Here is a 20,349-nt window from a genome sequence, read left to right on the forward strand (position 1 = left end):
ACAATGAAAGTATTCTTTTAACCAAAGCAAATGCAGGATGTTGTGGAAACCAATGGTTCTAAGGCAATGATGACACTGTTCAATGGCGATCAAAAGGATTCACTGGCGTTGCTAGATAATTAATTGTCTTTTTTTTTACATGGTAGTCACCACTTATCAAGGCCCAGAAGCCACTCGGGCATAAGGGTTATTGCGTGTACAGTAATGAATGGGATAGTATCGTAGTAATCATTAGTATTGGAGATTTTATAAAGTGTCTTACTTAAGGGGACAGTTCATCAGGAATTTGTTTATGTTGGACTTGAAGACATCCAAGTTGTAGTCAGGTGGGAAACAGGCAAATGGAAGAGAGTTCCACAGGCGTGCACTTCTAAGAAAGAAGCTTTGTTTTAGGGAATGGTCGGCCCTATGCCAGTTTTGCTTAGGAAGAATATGTCCGGTTTCGTCTCCTGTAATTGGGTTTCAACCTCTGGAAGGTTGGAACGTGGACCACTGATGTTGGAGAAGGAGACATGGTAGTAGGGGTCTACGTTGGAGGATGAGGTTCTAGGGGGGTTTTTTGGGGGGAGGGGTTCAAAGACGTCACCACTTATGAAGGCCCACTCAAAGATATGGGTTAATAAGTGTATAGTAGTCAATGGGAAAATGTCGTAGTAATCGTTAATAGTGGAAATTTGCAATGGCAAAGATGTTTGTCATGCCAGAACGACTCCCTCCAACCACCTCTGCCTGTAGATTTCATTCTATGTGGACTTACTATCAGGTTATGGAGTGGATGGGATGTAGTGATGAAATGGCACCATCTGAGTAAGAATGGGAGGTAGAAGGGGACATATTTGTTCATGTGACGACAGAAAAAAGTCCTGCTCCAGATGAACTAATAGAGATGATCCACTGCAACTGTTTGGAAGGATGCAATACCCTAAAGTGTACCTGCAAAAGTTATGGATTAGAATGTACCAGTGCATGTGGACATTGTCAAGATGGCAACTGCGACAATATGAAAAATGCTCATCAGTCATAGATGATGAGGATGAGAAGGAGGGAGTGTGAACAACTCTGAAAAAACGTTATGACTTATGTGAATCAGGGAGGAGTAGGAGTAACCATATATATGGTCGGGAATGATTCAACATCACTGGCAACTATTTCATGTGAAAGTTTGACCCTGAAAACATTGGTAAACATGCAAGATTTATTGGTTTATCATAAAAGCTGACCGAGTTAGTGTTTTAAAATCTAATGGAAAATGACTTGTAAGTCAAAAATGTTCAACTTTGAAATTTGAAACTTTCCTATATTCAAATCTTGTCCAACTTTTAGTATGATGTAGAGTAGACCTAATCTGACATAAAACCACAAAAAATGTTGAAATTTTTTTTTGTGTCTGTTGGTGTGCTGACCCGTCTATTCACTAACACTTAAAGAATAAACTATATTGCAGGAAATAATATATCTAAGTGTAGGAATAAAGATAGAAAGTGAAAAATGCAAGTAAAATATTACTGATTTACGAATGTTAAGAAGTGAATATTCGCATGAGGAAAAAATAAGATACACTAAATGTAGAAATAACACTAAAAAATGATACTAGCACTGTTTAATTCTATTCTTAAATAGAAGAAAAGCAATATTTCTAACTGGCGATGCTCAAAACATACAAATATTTAAAAAGATAGAAAACTGTAATATGAGAGTCGTTAAGAAAACACCTACAGATGTCAGGGGACAAGTAATGCAATAATCTTGTTGGTAACAAGTTTGATTGAATCCCCTAAGAAAAAAAGGTCAGACAAGGGAAATAAATGTTAGAGGATCTATTCTGCATTAAATAGAACAAATTTCATTTGAGTTCCATGTTATTGATAGGATTTTTTTGTTTTGATTTAATGTTGCCTATAGTCACATTATATGATATGGTGTGATATGCTAGTCACAGATTTACCCAGTGTATTTGTTTTTCTTCTTTATGTTTCTGAACACAATCTTTGGATTTCTGAAGGGTTGTATATATGAAAAATCCAGGCTAAAGAAACATATATATTTCTGATTGTTTATGTAAGTACAAAACGGTCTCTAAAGTTATATGAATCTTTAAAATTTAGAAAAATAAAGAAATATCTCACAAATATTTATTTAAGATACCTACACTGTTGGATGTAGGTTGCCAAAGGTTTAATCAATGAAGAAAGCAATATTAATAATGAAGATCGGTTGCCAGAAGTTTTTTCTTGGAGCAGGATATCTTCGGGTGGAGATAGCCTTGTTTGGTGTCAAGTCGATAGAGACAGAAGAATGTCTTTGTACATGGGTACCTAAAAGTTCTTTGCCTGCTCTGCAATTCTGTAAGAGTCTGAATGTAATCATTCAAAAATCTGGTCGAAATTATCGTAAGTAGAGGCCTTATACATTGTTGTATAATTGTGATGAAAACAATCAAATCTTAAATTTGTCACGCTGCTATCAAAAATTTACTACCCCAAATCTTGATGCTCTACTGTCAAAACTTAGCTCCAAATTTCAACGTTCTGCTATCAAAAACCAACTCCAAAACGCGATTCTCTGCTATCAAAATCTCAACTCCAAATTTTAGCACTTTACTGTCAAAATTCAACTCTAGAACACAACACACTGCTGACAATACTTGCTAATCCAAAATCAACTCGGTCCCTGAAAAATCAGGTGTTTTAAATCCAATCGGAAGCATCTCATTTGCATATTATGTGACAATATTACAGAGAAAAGGCGACCATTTTTTTCTTTATTCTTTTTATCTACATGGAATTCTGCAGACTGTACACAAACAGGTTTGTACTATTTTTTAAAGTGCTTAATTACAGAAGAGCAACTGTTTTTGCCTTTGGTAGCATTTTAAACCATAATGATTAAACAACATCTCGCAAGAGGAAAGAAGTATTCGTAGGTAATAATAGTTCATCATTGTTTTCGGAAGGGCATGTGATAGAGGGTTACACAATGTTGATGATAAGGCATTATCAAAAGAATGACAAAATCTATCGATACATGAATATAGAAATCATATTGGCAACTTGTTCAGACAATCAAAATTAAAAAGTAAATTGATAATGAGAGTTCAGAATGTCCAAGAATATTCTAGGTGAATTTTATGGGCTAAGCTGATATACCTCTTTTGGAATAATGGACTTATCCAGTGGTTATTTATATAGTTATATCGAACACATTATTGGATAGCAATTCATACAATTCATGTGGTGTCGGGTTGCATTTGCAGTTTGTTTATTTGTTTGTTTTGTGAGCATCGTTTATGATGATGATGATGAGTGGATTTATAAGATCAAAGAATCCAACCTTGATCGCCCTTCGGTGCCCATGGCGCAGTTGATAGAGACGTTGAATCTCTATGGTTCCAGATAGACATTGTCTGAAGATAGCGGTTTCAATCCTACCCAAAGCCGGCCAGAGGTTTACTTGGCCAAAAAAACGTGGTGAGACGACAACAACTATGGATGGCAGTGATTGCTGAGAATGCTGTTAGGTGATTCGAAGTTCCTATTCGTCGCGGTTACCACCTGACGAAGGCTAGAGGAATAGTTGGCCGAAACATTGTGAAAAACAACAACCAATAAAGATGAAAACAACAACTAATAAAGATGAGAATAATAGTCCAAAATAAAAATAAATTAATATGAATAGTCTTCTGTTTGTGATTGGTTGAAATAAACTGCTAATGGAGATTTTGTTCAATCAAAAGTCTTTACTCAAAAACATTTATAGGTTGCTGCTGCTGATCAGAAACAGCATAATCTTGAGAAACATCAATTATTTCTTTTTTCGACTTTCTTTTCTGTTTTTTTTTTCTCAGAAAATTAAAATGTGAAGGGACGGGGGTGAATGAATGACACATTCTATTTCTAAAACTATAACTTTGACATAGACCCCAGTTTTCTATAAGTCAATGCTTATTTAAACTGTCTTATAGATGTGTCAACTAATTTTTTAGTCTTATGTTGGTGCTTGTTTAGATTTACATTTAATTAAAAGAACAAAAATACAGAAAAATCTTTATGATGTACAAACTCGTCATGGAATGAAGGTGACATATTCCAAAAATTATTTAAATTGATCAAGTAGTTTTTTTTTTTTAATTAGGAAAATCAAATTTTATGAAATTTAGTGATTAATAATGATAATAAAATATCAATAAAATATTACGGTCCATAAATCTCGGTAGTTGAACTGAGTTGTCAGCCTTTGAATTTTAATACATTCTAAAAAAACATGGCATATCACGTTCCTTTCCTTGGTTTACTCATAAAATTTCATTTTCTTATTTAAAAAACACAAGCTACTTATTTATGTGATTTTTTGGAATATAGCATCTTTATTCCGCGACGAGTACATACATCATTATGGTTAAACTAACAATTTCTAGGGTAAATTCAATACACTATTGTTAAAACTTCCAACTCCAAAACTTGACACTCTTTTAAGTTGACTTGCACATGACAATGTATGTAAAACACCTTCTTCCAACTCGTCCCCCTGTTCGCTTTACGTCCATTTTTATTCACCTGTCTCATTTGCTGGGTGTCGCCATTTTAGCCTTTTCTTCTTTCATTTTTTTTTTATTGTTACCTGATCAACCCTTTGAAACATGCACACATTCTAGCCAAGTAAGTTATGATTTTCTCTACACTCCCCCCTGATCTCATGATTACAAACAGGGCAGAGGGCAGTATCAGTCTTTTTCAGGTACTTCTTTGAAGAATTGGAGGCGTCACTTCTTCATTTCCATCTTCCTCATTACTACCGTCATCACCACCAGTATGTTTCATCATCCCCTCTTCTGGTTCTGTAGTAAGTGTTTCTACGCTCATCCAAAGATGTAGTAGGGGATCAGGATCATCCTCAAATTTTATGTGATCCTCTTGATCGTCCTCAGAATTAGAAAAGCATAACAGGGACGGACATCTTTCACATGATGTGGGACACCATCAATCAACATAGTTTGAGGACTTATTATTTTATCTATTTGTCCACTGCCAAATCTTGTTGGTCTGTAAATCGCGATAGCCGATATCAGTTGTCAGCCTTTCAATTTTAATACATTCTAAAAAAAAAAAAATATTGCGTGTCACGTTCCCCTTCTTTTCTTACTCAGTAAATTTCATTTTCTTATTTAAAAAACACAAACTACTTGATCAATTTGTATGATTTTTGGAATATAACATCTTTATTCTGTGACGAGTATGTATATCATAAAGATTTATCTGTATTTTCTGTCTAATTTTTTAAGTGTAATTCTAAATAAACAACCAAATTTCTTTTTTTACTAAAACGTAATTTGGTGCTTATTCAGATTGGCACTCATAGCGATAAACAAAAATGAAGAAAAACTTTTATTGAGTATCTATTTGTCACGTAATGAAGATTGTATATTCCAAAAAAATCACAAAAATTGTTCAAGTATTTTCTTTTCTTTTTTTTTTTCGAAAAACAAATTAGCCGATTTTTTACCGATAAGTGATAGACGAGGCCATGTTTTACCGAGGAAGGGGAAATAATCAGTGATTATTTTGACAGTGTTCACGTGCATTAGTATTGTCTGCCCTTGTCCACCGATTCATTAGACACTTTTTTCATCCTCATCAAAACAGAGTAAACTTTGATTTTCTTGAATAAAGAAAAAACTACTTGATCAAATACGTGATTTTTTTTGAGTTTTTAATCTTCGTCCAGTAACTGGTACGTACAGACATTTTTGTATTTTCTTTAATTTTTAATGCCGCCATGTGCCAATCTGAACAAGCACCCATAATTTTAAATGCAACTATGAGAATGCTTGAGAATAGTGGTGCAGTAGGTGTGTCAGAAATTTCGTGAAAATAGTGAATAATTCCACCCCATCTTTCCAAGCTTATAACTCCTCGAAAAATGTAATTCCAGCCCTAATTTTTTTTCAATTAAAGGAGCAAGGATTAAAAAAAAAAAAAAAAAAACGTGATTTTTTTAAAAAAAGGTTTTAAACTTCGGACTTAACAGGTAAATTTCTAAAAAAAACAGTACTTTTTTTTTTTTTTAATTTGAATATATTATTTATTGACCTTTTCTCTTCAATTTGTGATATATAAGACTTTGGTACATAAATTGATTATTTACTTTTTAATAGACATTTCAAAATGGGAGGCGTGAATTATTCGACCCCCTGTCTTTCCAAGCTTATAACTCCTCGAAAAATGTAATTCAAGCCCTAATTTTTTTTTTTCAATTAAAGGAGCAAGGACCAAGGTTCCATTAAAAAAAAAAAGAAAAAAGAAATAACGTGGTTTAAAAAAAAGTTTTTAAACTTCAAACTTTACAGGTAAAATTCTAAAAAACACTACGTTTTTTTTTTGTTTTAAATTTGAATATATTATTTATTGACCTTTTCTCTTCAATTTGTGAGTAAATTAATTATTTACTTTTCGGTGAGTAATTTAATTATTTACTTTTTAATAGACACTTGAAAATGGGGGGGGGCGTGAATTAAAAAAATTTTTTGTCTAAAATATTATATTCGGTTTATTGGAAAGAACATAAAATTTCACATTGACACTGAAAATATCGTAAAAATAGAATCAAAATTTTGATAGATTTTTAAATTTTAAAAATTGAAAAATATTGAGTTCGGAAAATTCATTACTGTTTTTTTTTTTTTTAAATATATCTATTACTTTTAAAACAACTTTAATAGTTTATTTTGGAAGTATAATCCATAAAGAAAATAAACAACCCACTTTTAACAGAGAAATTACGAGATTTTTATATTTTATTCGCAGTTTCGTGTTAGGGGTGTCAAAAATTCCTACAAAAATTCGGATACACCTAGTGGTGCAGGTGAAACTAATTTCACTCTAAATAATTTACCTGATTTAAATAAGAATTTTAAAAATTAAGTTACTTTGTCAAAATCCTTAATTTTATTTTGATAAATTAATTATTAGTACTTTCATAAAATAAAAATAAAGTCGCTTAAAAAAATGGGTTCGTTTGAGGACCACAACAAAAATGAAAAATTGGAAATCAGTAGTCAGATATTATCTTCTGATTTAATTGTTGTTGTATTTAGCGGCCGCCGACATCATGGCAGCCGGTCCAATTGCCGAAAGGAATCAAGGTTTGTTTCCTTTATTTAACGACTATTACATTTTTAATTCTTGAAAAATAGAATTAAACTAACATGGTCTAAAATCTTTCCCATATGTACTTAATCTCAATGTGGATATTTGGTAAAAGTTAAAAATCAGTGCGTGGCGGTTTTACATATAACAACACGCACGCACGCCACAATGGACATATTTCATGTCGATTATTAATTACGAAATAAACAAATATTTATATTTTTAATGAATGTTTAGCACTTAAGATAAAACATTTTATGAACATTGTGCTTTCTTTTCATATTAAGAAATAGATTCTAAACACAGCTGATTTCACCTTTTCAGGACGTCGTAATAACTTTTTAAAGTTTTCGCATGATCATACATTTTTAATTTTTTTTATTTATTTCTCAAATTAATCTATCTTAATAATTCTAAAATTCTGTGGTCCGTTCAGGCGCCCTTGCTTGCATATATATATATATATATATATATATATATATATATATATATATATATATATCATGATAAGACGCCTGCACGATTTTACCGTAAAGAATCGTCGGATTCAGTGTCGTAACGTGTTTAAATACAGTAGTTATCTTCTAGGTAAATGTTTTGGTTTCGATTCTAGCTGATGGCACCTAAGTCATTTTGAAATTACTACTATGGATTGCATAATCAATAAAGAATTGGCTTTATAATAATAAATACGAAATCTGCATGAATTAAAATATACTTAAGGATATTTTACGACCGGGCAACGCCAAGCGGTGTGCTAGTATGCCGATTCAGAAGCATAGGCGATCCCAAGTGCGATCGTACCGGTGTTAAGTGAAAATCTAGCCTCGATGTGAAAATGTTCCTATTCGTTGTTAGCCTTTGGGACAAGATCAATGTGTAGTATCTGTTCTTCAGATGCTGCATTTCAATTTCCTGTTCTGTCAGTAGAGGAGAAATCCTTCACGACTGAGACAATTTTTATTTTTGTTCCTTTTCTCCACGTTAAAAGCTTTTTTAAAAAATATTACGTAGTTAAAAAAAAATACTGTAGCAACATTTATTAATAGAATTTCCCAGCAACCCCCCTTATTTTTTTTTATAATGGGGCAGTCCTTTTAGTTCATTTTTAGTTCTGTTCAGAAATAAATATATATTTTTATATTCAATTATACATGATAAAAACAGAAGTCATTTGGATCTTAAAATTTGAGCATGTAAAAAGAAGCCATTTTTAATTTTATTCAAATGTCAAAAAAAAAAAAAATGTGTTTAGAAAAGAGAAATAAAAGAAATGTATTTTTATTTTTACATTAAAAAGGGGTGCATATTTGAAAAAAAGGAAGCCATTTCTTAATTTTGATCATGCAGTCTTGTTCCAAAAATGCATACATATAAATAAATATACATGTAATATGTACTCGTTAAAAAAAAAACAGAATTTATCTTTTGTGTTAATTAAAACAGCAAAAAGAATAGGAAATCTTTGGTAAATTAGAAAGAAACTAATTTGCATAAAAGTAAAAGAAAGTCAATTGTAATTTATACACGCCTTAAAATAAGTATGCAAAAAGTATTTGTAAAAACAATATACCAAGAAAATGTTTTCAAAAAGTGATTTTTAAAAAAATTTATTTCAGTAAAAGTATTAGTTACGCATTAGTATGTTAAAGTGTTCATACAAACAAAATGGATGCAGTTTAACGTCTTGCCCAGGACAATTTTCAATATATATATATATATATATATATATATATATATATATATATATATATATAGACCTGTGAAAAGTTAAAGTCAAATCCCACAAAGTTTGGAGGTAAAATGCTTTAACTTTATTTTTGTTGTGGGTTTTGTGAATACATCAGCAATATTTTGTTCTGATGATATGTAATTTACAATAATGGATTCTTTTTTCACTTCATTTCTGATGAAGTGATATCTAATATCTATATTCTTAGATCTTTGGTGAATTACTGTGTTCTGTGCTAAGACTGGCTTGATTATCACAATTAATTACTATGGGGTTTTAGTTAATTCTGGTTCTGAAACAGTCTTTAGGATATTTTGGAGGTAAAGTGCTTCTTGCGCAGTATGTGTGAGCACCATAAATTCTGCCTCACACGTGGAGAGAGATACAATCTGTTGCTTTTTAGATTTCCATGAAATAATAGGCCCATTTTCTGATAGTCTGAAACAATATCCAAATATACTTTTTCGATCTTCATCGTTTCCTCAATCTGAATCTAAAAATCCTAATTTTAAAGAACTTGTTGATTTTCTAAATACTAAATTCTGTTCCTTAGTTCCTCCTGAATAACGAAGGACTTGTTTAGCTCTGTTTAAATCCTTCATTGTTGGTCTTGATAATTTTGGTGATAGTTTTGTTACTGTGTAGCATATGTTGGATCTTGTAGCAGTCATTAAATAGATAAGACTTTGTATCATTTATCATCGATTATTTCAGATTCTGTGTCTATATTTTTATTAATATCATTTTTGACTCATGTAGAGCGTTTCTTGCATTCTCCTATTCCAAATTTCAATAGGATTCTGTCAATGTACCTCGATTGACTCATTTTAATAATTACTTTTTCATTAGTAAATTCTATACTCAAAAACCATGATATTTTGCCAAGAGCAGTCATTTTGAATTTTTTTTTATTTAATCTGTTCTTAACATTGGTCAACATTATGTCACAATTTGATGCGATTAAAATGTCATTGACCTATAAAACCAAAATCTACTGATTATTGTTTGTCTTTGTTTTGGGTATACAAACAGAGGTCAGCTGGGCATTGGTTAAATTGTTGTTCAATCATATAATCATGAAATACTGTATTCCAACACTGACCGCTTTGCTTTAGACCATACAGTGATTTGTTAAGCCCCCACACGTAATTTTTATTTTTCATTATGAATCCCTTTGGAGGGGTAATATAAATTTCAGTCTATTGGGGCATTTAAATAAGCACTTTTACGCCCAGTTGATGGATGTTAAGGTTCTCGTATTGCGATGCGATTTGCAATAAAATTCTCATTGTCGTTAGGTTTGTGGTTGGTGAAAGCATAGAAAAATATTCTATACCGTAAATCTGAGAGTATCCTTTAGCAACAAATCTAGCTTTGGTATTGTTCAATGCCTGATACTTTAATCTTTTTTGTAAAGACCCATCTTGTAGAAATAACATGTTTATCCTTTGGGAGAGGTACTACTGAATAGGTATTGTTTTCTGTTAAAGTATCTATTTCGTTTTTCATTGCTATTTTCCATTGATTACAATGTTCTGAATTAATTGCTTCATTAAAGCTTTTTAGTGTATTATCCATAGAATAGCAATAGTCGCTTTGATAATCTTTCAAATTGTTGACCACAAAAATTTGGGTTGTCTTCTACTTCTTTTGGGGTAACATTCGACTTTAACATCAGCATCATCGCTGTCATCATACTCTTGTCCCCGTTAACGGGGACTTCATCGTCGTCATTTGTTTTATTAATTTGAGGAAATATTATTTCATCCTCTTCATATGATGGGTTTTTGTCTTTAAAATTAAACGTGTCTGTGAATTTTACACATCGGATTCTTTTTATTTTATTTTTCTCTGAAAAAAATATTAAATAGGCTGAGCTGTTTTTATCGTACCGCTATTGGTTTTAATATTTAATTTGCTCTTTTTATCTATAAATGTGAAGCAAGTTGAACCAAATACATGCATTCTTCTTAAATTTGGTTTTCTACCGCAGAAAGCTTCATACGGGGTTTTAGATAGTCCTTTGTTAAAGCACGGGTTGTGTATATATGCAGAGGGCATAAGTACGTACATCCAAAGGTTTTGGGAGAGTTTTGATTCAATGAGTAGATATCTTGCCATTTCAAAAAGTGTCCGCCATGATCTTTCCGCATTTCAGTTTTAGTGTGATGAATTAGGGCTGATTTTTCATGTTTGATACAATGGTTAATTAATAAAAGTTCTAAGTTTTATTAGTAAATTCTGTACCATTGTCAGAGTGAATACACTTTACTGCACTGTAGGGGCCATGTCAGCTAAATATTTTTTAGTTGCTAGCAAGGTATCAGATTTTTTCTTTAAGAAATAAACCATTATTAAACTGGAATAATCATCTACAAAATTTAATGCGTACCTGAAATTTTCTCTGCCCATCAGGACTGTTCAAGTCACAATGTACTAGTGATAGGATTTTCATGGCCTTCTTGTGGTTTTGATACTTTCTCATTTTTCCCTGTGTACAAATGTCGCAGTTTGCCAAGTTTTTTGTAAGTTTTTATTTTTATTCCGTCAACCACATTCGACAACTTTTTGATACCTGAAATATTGCAGTACCCAAGAATTTTATACCATGTCTGTAAATTATGGCAGGCAGTTTTTGATGGGACTATGCTATTTAAATAATATAGTCTTCCACTTTCTTTAATGTTGAATACAGTTCTATTCGGGTACACCAATTTTGATTTATTGGAGGTAAAGTTTATATTTGCACCTTGTTTAATGGTGGTATGTACAGAAAATATATTTTGTTTAAATTTCAGGATTAGAAGAGTGTTTTCCAGAATACAGAAACAAAGTTCACCTTTTAGCAAGATTTTAGCATTGCCTCTCTTCAAAACGATATTGTTTACTCGACTGCCATTGCAGGGAGACAAGAGCATGCAAGCAATCGATTTGATTAAAAAATGAGCGATTCACCAATTTTGGTGACAATAAAAGTATTGGAAGTGTCAAACATTTGTTGATCTTAATTCAATCCCAGGCAATGTCAGGTCTCCCTACTATTAAGATCATTCCTTAATTAATCCACTATAAAGTACATGTAACTTGATCTCTGGAAGAGGGGAGTATAACTGTTGTGTTCAGGTTGCTAGTTTAGAATAAAAGGCATGGTTGATGACCAACAAAAAATGAGTTTGCAGCCACTTTTCACGCTTGTTCAATTTCTATTTCAGAACAACACAATTTAAAAAATAATTCTATAGCAGCTTAAGAGTAATTTCCAAACACTTGAAAGAGATTGGAAAGACAAAAACTTGATAAATGGATGTCTCACGAATTGAACAGCAACCAAAAGAAATGGATGTCTCACGAATTGAACAGCAACCAAAAGAAATGCTGTTATGAAGTGTCACATTCTTTTCTCGGGTTGTGACTTGTGATGAAAAGTGGGTTCTTTACGACAACCAGTGACACTCAAGTAGATGCTGACGAAGTTCCACAACATTTCCTGAAGCCAGAGTTGCACCAAAAGAAGGTCATGCTGATTGTTTGGTGTCTGCAGCCAGTCTCATCCATTACAGTTTTTTGAATGCAGACGAAACCATTACGGCAGTGAAGTACTGTCAACAAATTGATGAAATGCATCAGAAACTTCGACAACAACACCCAGCATAAGTAATGGCCCAATTCTACTCTACAACAATGCCCGACCACACGTTGCTAAACCGACCCTGCAGAAGTTGAACAATTTGGGCTACAAAACTCTTCCTCATCTGCCATACTCTCCAAACCTCTCACCTACCAACTATTACTTTTTCTAACATCTCGACAACTTTCTGCATGAGAAATGCTTCAAAAACCTAAGTGATATCATAACTACAAGAACACAAAATTTTTGCGTTGACAAAAGTGTGTTGATTCTGATGGTGCTTATTTCAGTCAATAAATTTTTGTTTGAGCCGAGATATGTTTATCTGAATTTTAAAATTAAAAACCGGAAGAACTTTCTTATCAACCTGTAATGTGGTGTATGAATCACTTGCGTGCTAAGATCAGGTGGTCCTTGTTCATATTGAACATTAGTCTATGGAAAATTTTAGGGATTATTTAACATTATGCTCATTAACCCTTTTCTCAGGTACACTTTTCCACCATCCATTTTTGAACCTTGTGTGGTGATTCCTTTATCTTTTTGGGCTGTAAAAATGATTTTTGCTTATAATAAGACTTGTATCGGATATCTTTGTGGACAACATTTCAGATTGTTACTTCTGACACAAAGTGTTCTTTTGCAGTCTCATGGATCTTGTAAGATTACCATTAACGGTGAGCTGTACTTGACAAATAAATTCACATCTTCTAATGTTATCATGTGTTTAAAATATCTCTTACATTTTGATAATGTGATACCTTTCCATCTTAAGCTTTAACTCTTTATAAACTTTGTGAATGAAAAATCAAGCAACATGTTTGTTTCTAAATTTTTATAGTCAACCTTTATAGTCCTGATAACTGTGCGATTTCATCTGTTGTGCATCTGATGCTACCAGATCAGGCTGTCTGAAGATACCAGCTTCCTGACTTAAAATACACTAAACATTCCTATTATTATTTTTTCCTTTCCTTTTGCAAAACTCAATCATGTTCTGCAAAGCCAAAAATGACAAATTTCCTCTACAAAATAATTAAACCAAGTATGGTGAATAAATATTTGAAAATATCTGTTGTGTAATGATGAAATTGTGATTAATAATTCTGAAAATAGAAAATATATAAAGTCAAATAATGTTATAACAAAAAATATCATCTCCTAGATATCTTGTGCACACTATATATGTATTTGTGATCACTCCTCGTATCTTGAACGTGTACTCTTCATTGTCCATTCTTGTAATAGTGAATATTACTTTTTAGTCTGAATACTTTTTGATCACTTATTTTAATGAAGGATGAAACAGTTACTACACTTCAAAAAATTTATTTTGAAAAATTATACTATCCTCAAAAATAATTAGGCACAAGGCCATTCTACACTTTGATCCTAACTCAAAGATCAGGTGATATCAATAAATTTTGTTTCCATCAGAATTCTATGATATTATAATCGATTTGGGAACAATATATTTTAAAATGGGTAAGATGTTTATTTTTTTGATATTCAGTAACTTTATGTAATTATCACTTTTTTTGTATTCATTTTTTTGTGATCAGACAATTTCACTTTTTTTAAATGGGTGTGAAAAGTGCCTTCAATAAGTTTCCAGACTTTTTTGTACAGGTGTTTTAAATTGTCGTAGACTCTTGAAAATTCAGTATGTTATTGCTATAAATCTTAAATATTCTGTTTTAAACTTGGAAAAAATGCCACAGAAATGTATGGAATGTTTCAGGCTGCTTTTGAACTATCTTGCATTAATCGAGCATTAATTTTTGAGTGGCATAAGAGATTCAATAAAGACAGGGAGTCTGCAAGGGATGATAGAGGTGTGGGAGGAGTACGGAAGTCAGAAAACCAGATAAAGAATTTCATGGATAATGACCGTCATGTGTCTATAGAAACAATAAATGTACAGTTTGATGTCAGTGTGAAAACTGTACACACAATTATTCGAGAAGAACTGAAGATGCAGAAGATTTGTGCAAAGTTTGTACTAAGGGTGCTCCATTTTTGTCACAGACTATTTGACCAGGATGGGTATCAAGACAGTTTCTCACTCTCCCTATAGTCCAGACCTTACCCCCTGTGACCTTTAGTTATTCCATAAGCTCAAGGAAAACCTTACAGGGAAATAAAAGAGGCTGTGCCAAGGGTCAGAATGTGTTGGAACAGTACAACAAGTGCATTACAGCTGGAGGAGATTACTTTGAAGGGGACTAGAGTTTCATGTGTGTACTATCAATAAAAGTATGCATTTGAAAAAGTCTGGAAGCTTATTGAAGGTACCTCATACATGCAAATGAAAATTATAGATTGCATTTTTTCTCCTTGTAGATGCTACAGTCTATGTAGGTGGTTTAGATGAGAAAGTTACGGAAGCTATATTATGGGAGTTATTTCTTCAAGCAGGACCTGTTGGTATGTGTTTTTCTTCTTTTTTTTTATACTAAAAAATGTAATTTCTATAACATTTTGTTTTGTGCATATTTTTAATCAACAAAACCTATTTCATTTCCAACAGTAAAAAAATTACTTTTTTTTTTCTTGTTTGTTTGTTTGTTTGTTTGTTATACCTCTTTATGCATTTTCTCCAGTTTTAACTATCTTCTCAGTTCAACTCTTAAAAAAAAAGATGTTAGCATGAACATTTACACTAATCATTCATACATTCCGTATGCATCAGATTATTATTATTATTATTATTGGCATTGGTTTTTCCCCATATTTTTCTAGTTAGAATCCTTTCTAGAAAGATCTCGAGTACTTATGGGAGATTACCAAAGTGTTTTTGTGGGACAAACTGGATTCAAACTTGACACTCCCAAATTGTCAGTCTGTGTCATTGACCACTTAGTCACTCCACCTACCATACTATTAATACAGCATTAATATACAAATGAAATTCAGTTGAATACTTTATCTGATAGTTTTGAAAAATGCCTTTGAATTCATCCAATTCGTATTACATTGCTGTTCTTAATCTGATCTGATAACTTGTTCCACTTGTTTTGACTAGGAGCAAAGTGTAGTATCTGTTCTGATGCTGTATTTAATTTTTTTTGATCCAGGTCCGTGAAGAAAAAGTCCTTTTAGACTGAGGCAATTTTTATTTTGCTTCCAATCCAGAGTGCCTCTTTTAGGAAGCTGGATTTTCCCCACATTAAAAATTGACCTTGTGTCAAACACTGCCTTTGTGGGGAGGCATGTAAATCAGAACTCGTTTCAAAGATACTTTACTCCATTAGAAAAAAAATCAATTGGTTAATAGATGTCATTTTTTTAAATCTGCCTTGACAATAACCTTCCAGGTGAAGGAAAAATATAAAAATATAAGAAGTATGGCATAAATATAAAAATATGTTTCCTCCAGTTAAAAATGTCATAATTTTGAAAGTTTCGATTTTAAATCATTTTATTTTTCTCTTCAGCAAATTAGTTAATCCTAATTTTACAATTTTCCCCTTTTTTTACTAGTTTTGTCATTCTTCTTTATAAGTCTTTCAATCCAAGTGACTAAACACATGCCTGGTTGCAATACATTATATGAGGTTGTATTAAGCCTTTATATATCTGTAAAACAATATTTGGATTCCTGGAAATAATATTTTTAATCAACCAACCAATCATTTCATTTGCACTCAGTACAATAAACAAAATATGATCGTTAGTTTTAAATCTTACATTTCTGAATTGTTGAGATGAGGATTGGTTTATTGTTCTCATCTTGGGTGTTAATGTTTTGGTCAATGTAACCTCTGACTTTCTTCAGGTGTATCTTGTCGAACTCTGGAATTTGCTTAAAATTTTGAACGGAACTCTTTAGTTACTTCACAGGGGTAGCATGCTCTATCCAGTTATGGCTGATGGAACGAGAACATGCTACTCCTGTAAATTAAATAAATGGTTCCGTTAAAAATTCTGCGCAGATTCCCGTGTTCAAAAAGACACGCCTTAAGAAGTTTGGAGGTTACATTAACTGAATCCTTGTGAAAATAACATTCATGATGAGAACAGTAATCCAAAGAATCCGAGGTTTAAATCTGTCGGCAAAACCAATTACCAAATCGTATCAATTATTTGATTTTTTGATATTTTTGTTATATTCAATTTTTATATTTGTATTGCCTCCTATAAACTTGAAATTTATTTTATATACGGTAGCGTCCAAAACTAAGGGACAAAATTTTTAAACCTAAAATTTGTTAGAAATAACAACTGTGAAAAGCTGAAATTTTGACAACTGGTAGTCATTATCATCCATAATAACATACTAAAATTTGAATCATTTGCAAAGGATAGAAAAGAATTATAACATTTATTTATTTTCAAAATAGGAACGTCCAAAAGTAAGGGACAAAATTGAGAAAAACAATGTAAACAGCAATAAAACAATAAAAATACATGTACAATCAATATTTAGTAAATGAGCCCTTGCTCTCAATGACAGCTGCACATCTTCGACTACAAGAACGAATCAGTTCTTGACAATCCTCAATACTAATTTTAGACCATTCTTCTTGACCCACAAATCCTCCATGTTAGTGGAATTTCTTTCCATAACTTTCCCTCCTAAGGTCTTCCAAAGATTTTCTATTGAATTTAAGTCAGGACTTTGCGATGGCTAATCCATAATTTCGAAATCTTGCTCACTAAGGTAACTCATTACCACCTTTGTCTTGTGACATAGCACATTATCTTGCATAAAGGTAGCCCTATCGAAACCTGAATTCTGTATGATTGGCACAACATGATCTTGAACAATATTTTTATAGATCTGCGCATTTAAATGAGTTTGTAACCGGACATGAGCCGTTGTACCTTAGCTAGAAAACATTCCAAATACCATGACGCTTCTGCCCCCAAACTCGACAGTTTTCTTAGTACACTTTGCACTTAATCTTTCACCAATATGTCTCTTTACATTGTTTTTCCATCATTTCCAAATAAATTAAACTTGCTTTCATCACTGAAAAATACTTTTGCCCAATTTTCATGTCCAAATTACATACCCGTTTGCAAATCTAATCTCTTCTTCTTATTCTTCAAACTAACAAGTGGTTTCTTCCCTGGGGTTCGATTAAACAGCCCTATTTCTTGCAGTCATATAAAAACAGTCTGTCTTGACACATTAACACATGAAGTACTATTCATAACCCTTTTAATTTCTGTGCAAGACTTAAAATGGTCCTTTAATGACATACGCTGCATTATTCGATCTTCTCTTGCCGAAGTTTTGTGGGGTCTTCCGGTTTTAAAAGCACTAATTATTTTGCCAATATCATTGTAGGATTTAATAACCCTTCCTAAAACCCTCTTGGAACGTTTTACTTTCTCTGAAATCTCTCTAATGGTGTGCTTTTCCTTGTGTAGATTCACAATAGCTTGTCTTACAGAGTAATCAAGTTTTTGGCGTTTCGCCATGATGCCGGCTGATGCAACATTTACAAATGACTAAGTAAGACTTATTCTTTAGAGGAAATCAAAAAAATTGAATATAACATACTGTTTACATTGTTTTTCTGAATTTTGTCCCTTACTTTTGGATGCTCCTATTTTAAAAATAATTGTTATAATTCTTTTTCTATCCTTTGCAAATGATTCAAATTTTAGTATGCTATTATGGATGATAACGACTACCAATTGTCAAAATTTCAGCTTTTCACAGTTGTTATTTCTAACAAATATTAAGTTTTAAAATTTTGTCCTTTAGTTTTGGACGCTACTGTATATACATTAAACAATACTTCAAGCAAACTACATTAACCTCTTAATATTTCAGATTTATTTCAAAATAAAATTAATCCTGATATATAGTAATAGTAGTATTTATTTCCATTGAGAAAAGTAATATAATTCATTAAAGTGACAATGTGGAGAGTTAATGTTTGTCTGCCTTGTATTTTTTTTTTTTTTTAGCATAAATACTGTTTTTTTTATAAACATAATTCACGTTATCACTATGAAAATTAATATGGCACCATTGACTAGAGGTAAAATAAAAAAAATGGTTGTGTTCCTTATATTATACCAAACAATGTTAGGTGTTCCTATTTTTTTAAATAAAATGCAACTCAATTGTTATTAAAAATCAAATTCGTACATGTGAGTTTTAAAATATTTAGAACCTGAATATGAAATGCGGAAGAAATCATGTTTGTAATCACGAACCAAAATTATTTTCACTAAAACTCCATTTTTATCTAATGAACATAAATGCAAATTCTTTTTTTTTTTTTTTTCCTAGTAAATGTGCATATGCCGAAAGATCGAGTGACCCAAAGTCATCAGGGTTATGGTTTTATTGAATTTATGGGTGAGGAAGATGCTGACTATGCGATTAAGATAATGAACATGATAAAACTGTATGGGAAGCCAATACGAGTTAATAAGGTAAGTGCCAAAAAACAATCCTCCAAACTTTGATAATGCCCTAATGTGCAGTTGCAAAATGTGAACAAATAAGTCGACAAGGGGAAAGAAAGGTGGCTGATTTATAAAGGAATTGACATAATGTATTTTTGTTATTTTAATTATCTACTAGTTATTGCAAACTTATTAACCCTATCCATGACTAGAAAATGTTATCTTTTTTTTTGTCAAAAAAATGGTAAAATTTGAGTTATCTCCCTTTTACATCTGTCCTCTTTTTTTTTTTCCTGATTAACTTGTTTTTATTTCACTAAGTGATTAAACTTGCTAAAATTTACTGGTTTTATTTTTATTTTTTAAAAGTTTTTAAAGATTTTTAACTTCTGCATTTAACAAACTATTTTTCTGTGAATGTTACCTCGGCATATCAAATAGCTCCAGAATATGGTGAAACGTTCAGTCAATGAAAAATTGCTTGACCAGAAGAAATTTTCCAGGAATATTTCCTTATCGATCCCCAGCAGATCGTAGGCCCAGAACACACTCTTGAAATCAACAAAGCCCTCTTTAACAGGAGGAAACACAATGTTAGAACGTTCCTTGAACTGCTCTGAATCTTTAGAGGATAAGACTCCACCGATAAGAATGGTTTCCTGGTGACAGTACCAAACTGTAACACTGAAACCCTCCTTCCTATAATAAAGAAGTACATTCTGCCAGGGACCACGGTCATATCTAACTGTTAGAAAGCCTACAGCAAATTAGGATCAGAAGGATTCCAACACCTAATGGTGAACAACGATCTTAATTTCATAGACTCTACAACGAAGGCTACTCTTTATGAATCATGTGGAGCGAATGATAAAAAAGTATACATAAAAAAATCCTCCTAAAAGAATGCACAAAACTGCCCCCCCCATGAAAGTTTGTTGTTTTTTGACAAGGAGTTGTTAAGGCCAAAAGGTCACTCAAGGATAAAGTTTATGAATGTGTGGCAGTCAGCAGGACAACAGTATAGTAATAATGGTGGAAATTGTGTTTAAGTTGATTATTTAAAGGGATAGCTCAACAAGAACTTGTTTACATAAGACTTGAAAACAACCATATTTAGTCAGCGGAAAAAGTGAGGTTTTTTTGTAAAAGAGATTAAAGCAGAGACAGGCTTGCATCTTTTTTGTGGGGAAGAGGGTGCAAGGTAGAGAAAAGGGCATCACCTCCTAGGTTTCGAAGCTGATTTCGAACTTTGTTAAGACAGGATAGGGTGGTTCGAGCAGCTCCTGCCCAGATGTGGCTATAGTACTCCATTTTAGAATGTATCTGACTCTTATACAGTTAGAGGATTGCATCAAGAATTAGATACTTTCGGGGCTGGTAAAATGACGCAACCATTTTTCTGGTGACCTTGGCAACATATTTGATGTAAGTCTTCCATTTCAAGTCGAAAGTGAAGGTCAAATCCAGAAGCTTGT

The 20,349-nt window shown here is 32.3% G+C and overlaps 1 protein-coding gene across 2 annotated transcripts in view; it reads left to right on the forward strand.

The window, feature by feature from the left end:
• Positions 1-20,349, forward strand: part of LOC145300472 (uncharacterized) — a 49,139-nt gene that overhangs the window by 13,911 nt on the left and 14,879 nt on the right. Inside the window, exons 1-3 of one of the 2 annotated variants that reach the window (XM_080144487.1) lie at positions 7,025-7,138; positions 14,846-14,929; positions 18,756-18,901. In XM_080144487.1, the coding sequence (XP_080000613.1) occupies positions 7,105-7,138; positions 14,846-14,929; positions 18,756-18,901 (264 nt within the window). In that variant the 5' untranslated portion in view covers positions 7,025-7,104. Of the gene's footprint in view, positions 1-7,024; positions 7,139-14,845; positions 14,930-18,755; positions 18,902-20,349 lie in introns of those variants that run through there. The other variant, XM_080144488.1, reaches the window with a different exon arrangement.

This window comes from Euprymna scolopes, chromosome 2 (genome assembly GCF_053919585.1).
Source record: "Euprymna scolopes isolate OS-2025 chromosome 2, ASM5391958v1, whole genome shotgun sequence".
Taxonomy (NCBI): Eukaryota; Metazoa; Mollusca; class Cephalopoda; order Sepiida; family Sepiolidae; genus Euprymna; species Euprymna scolopes.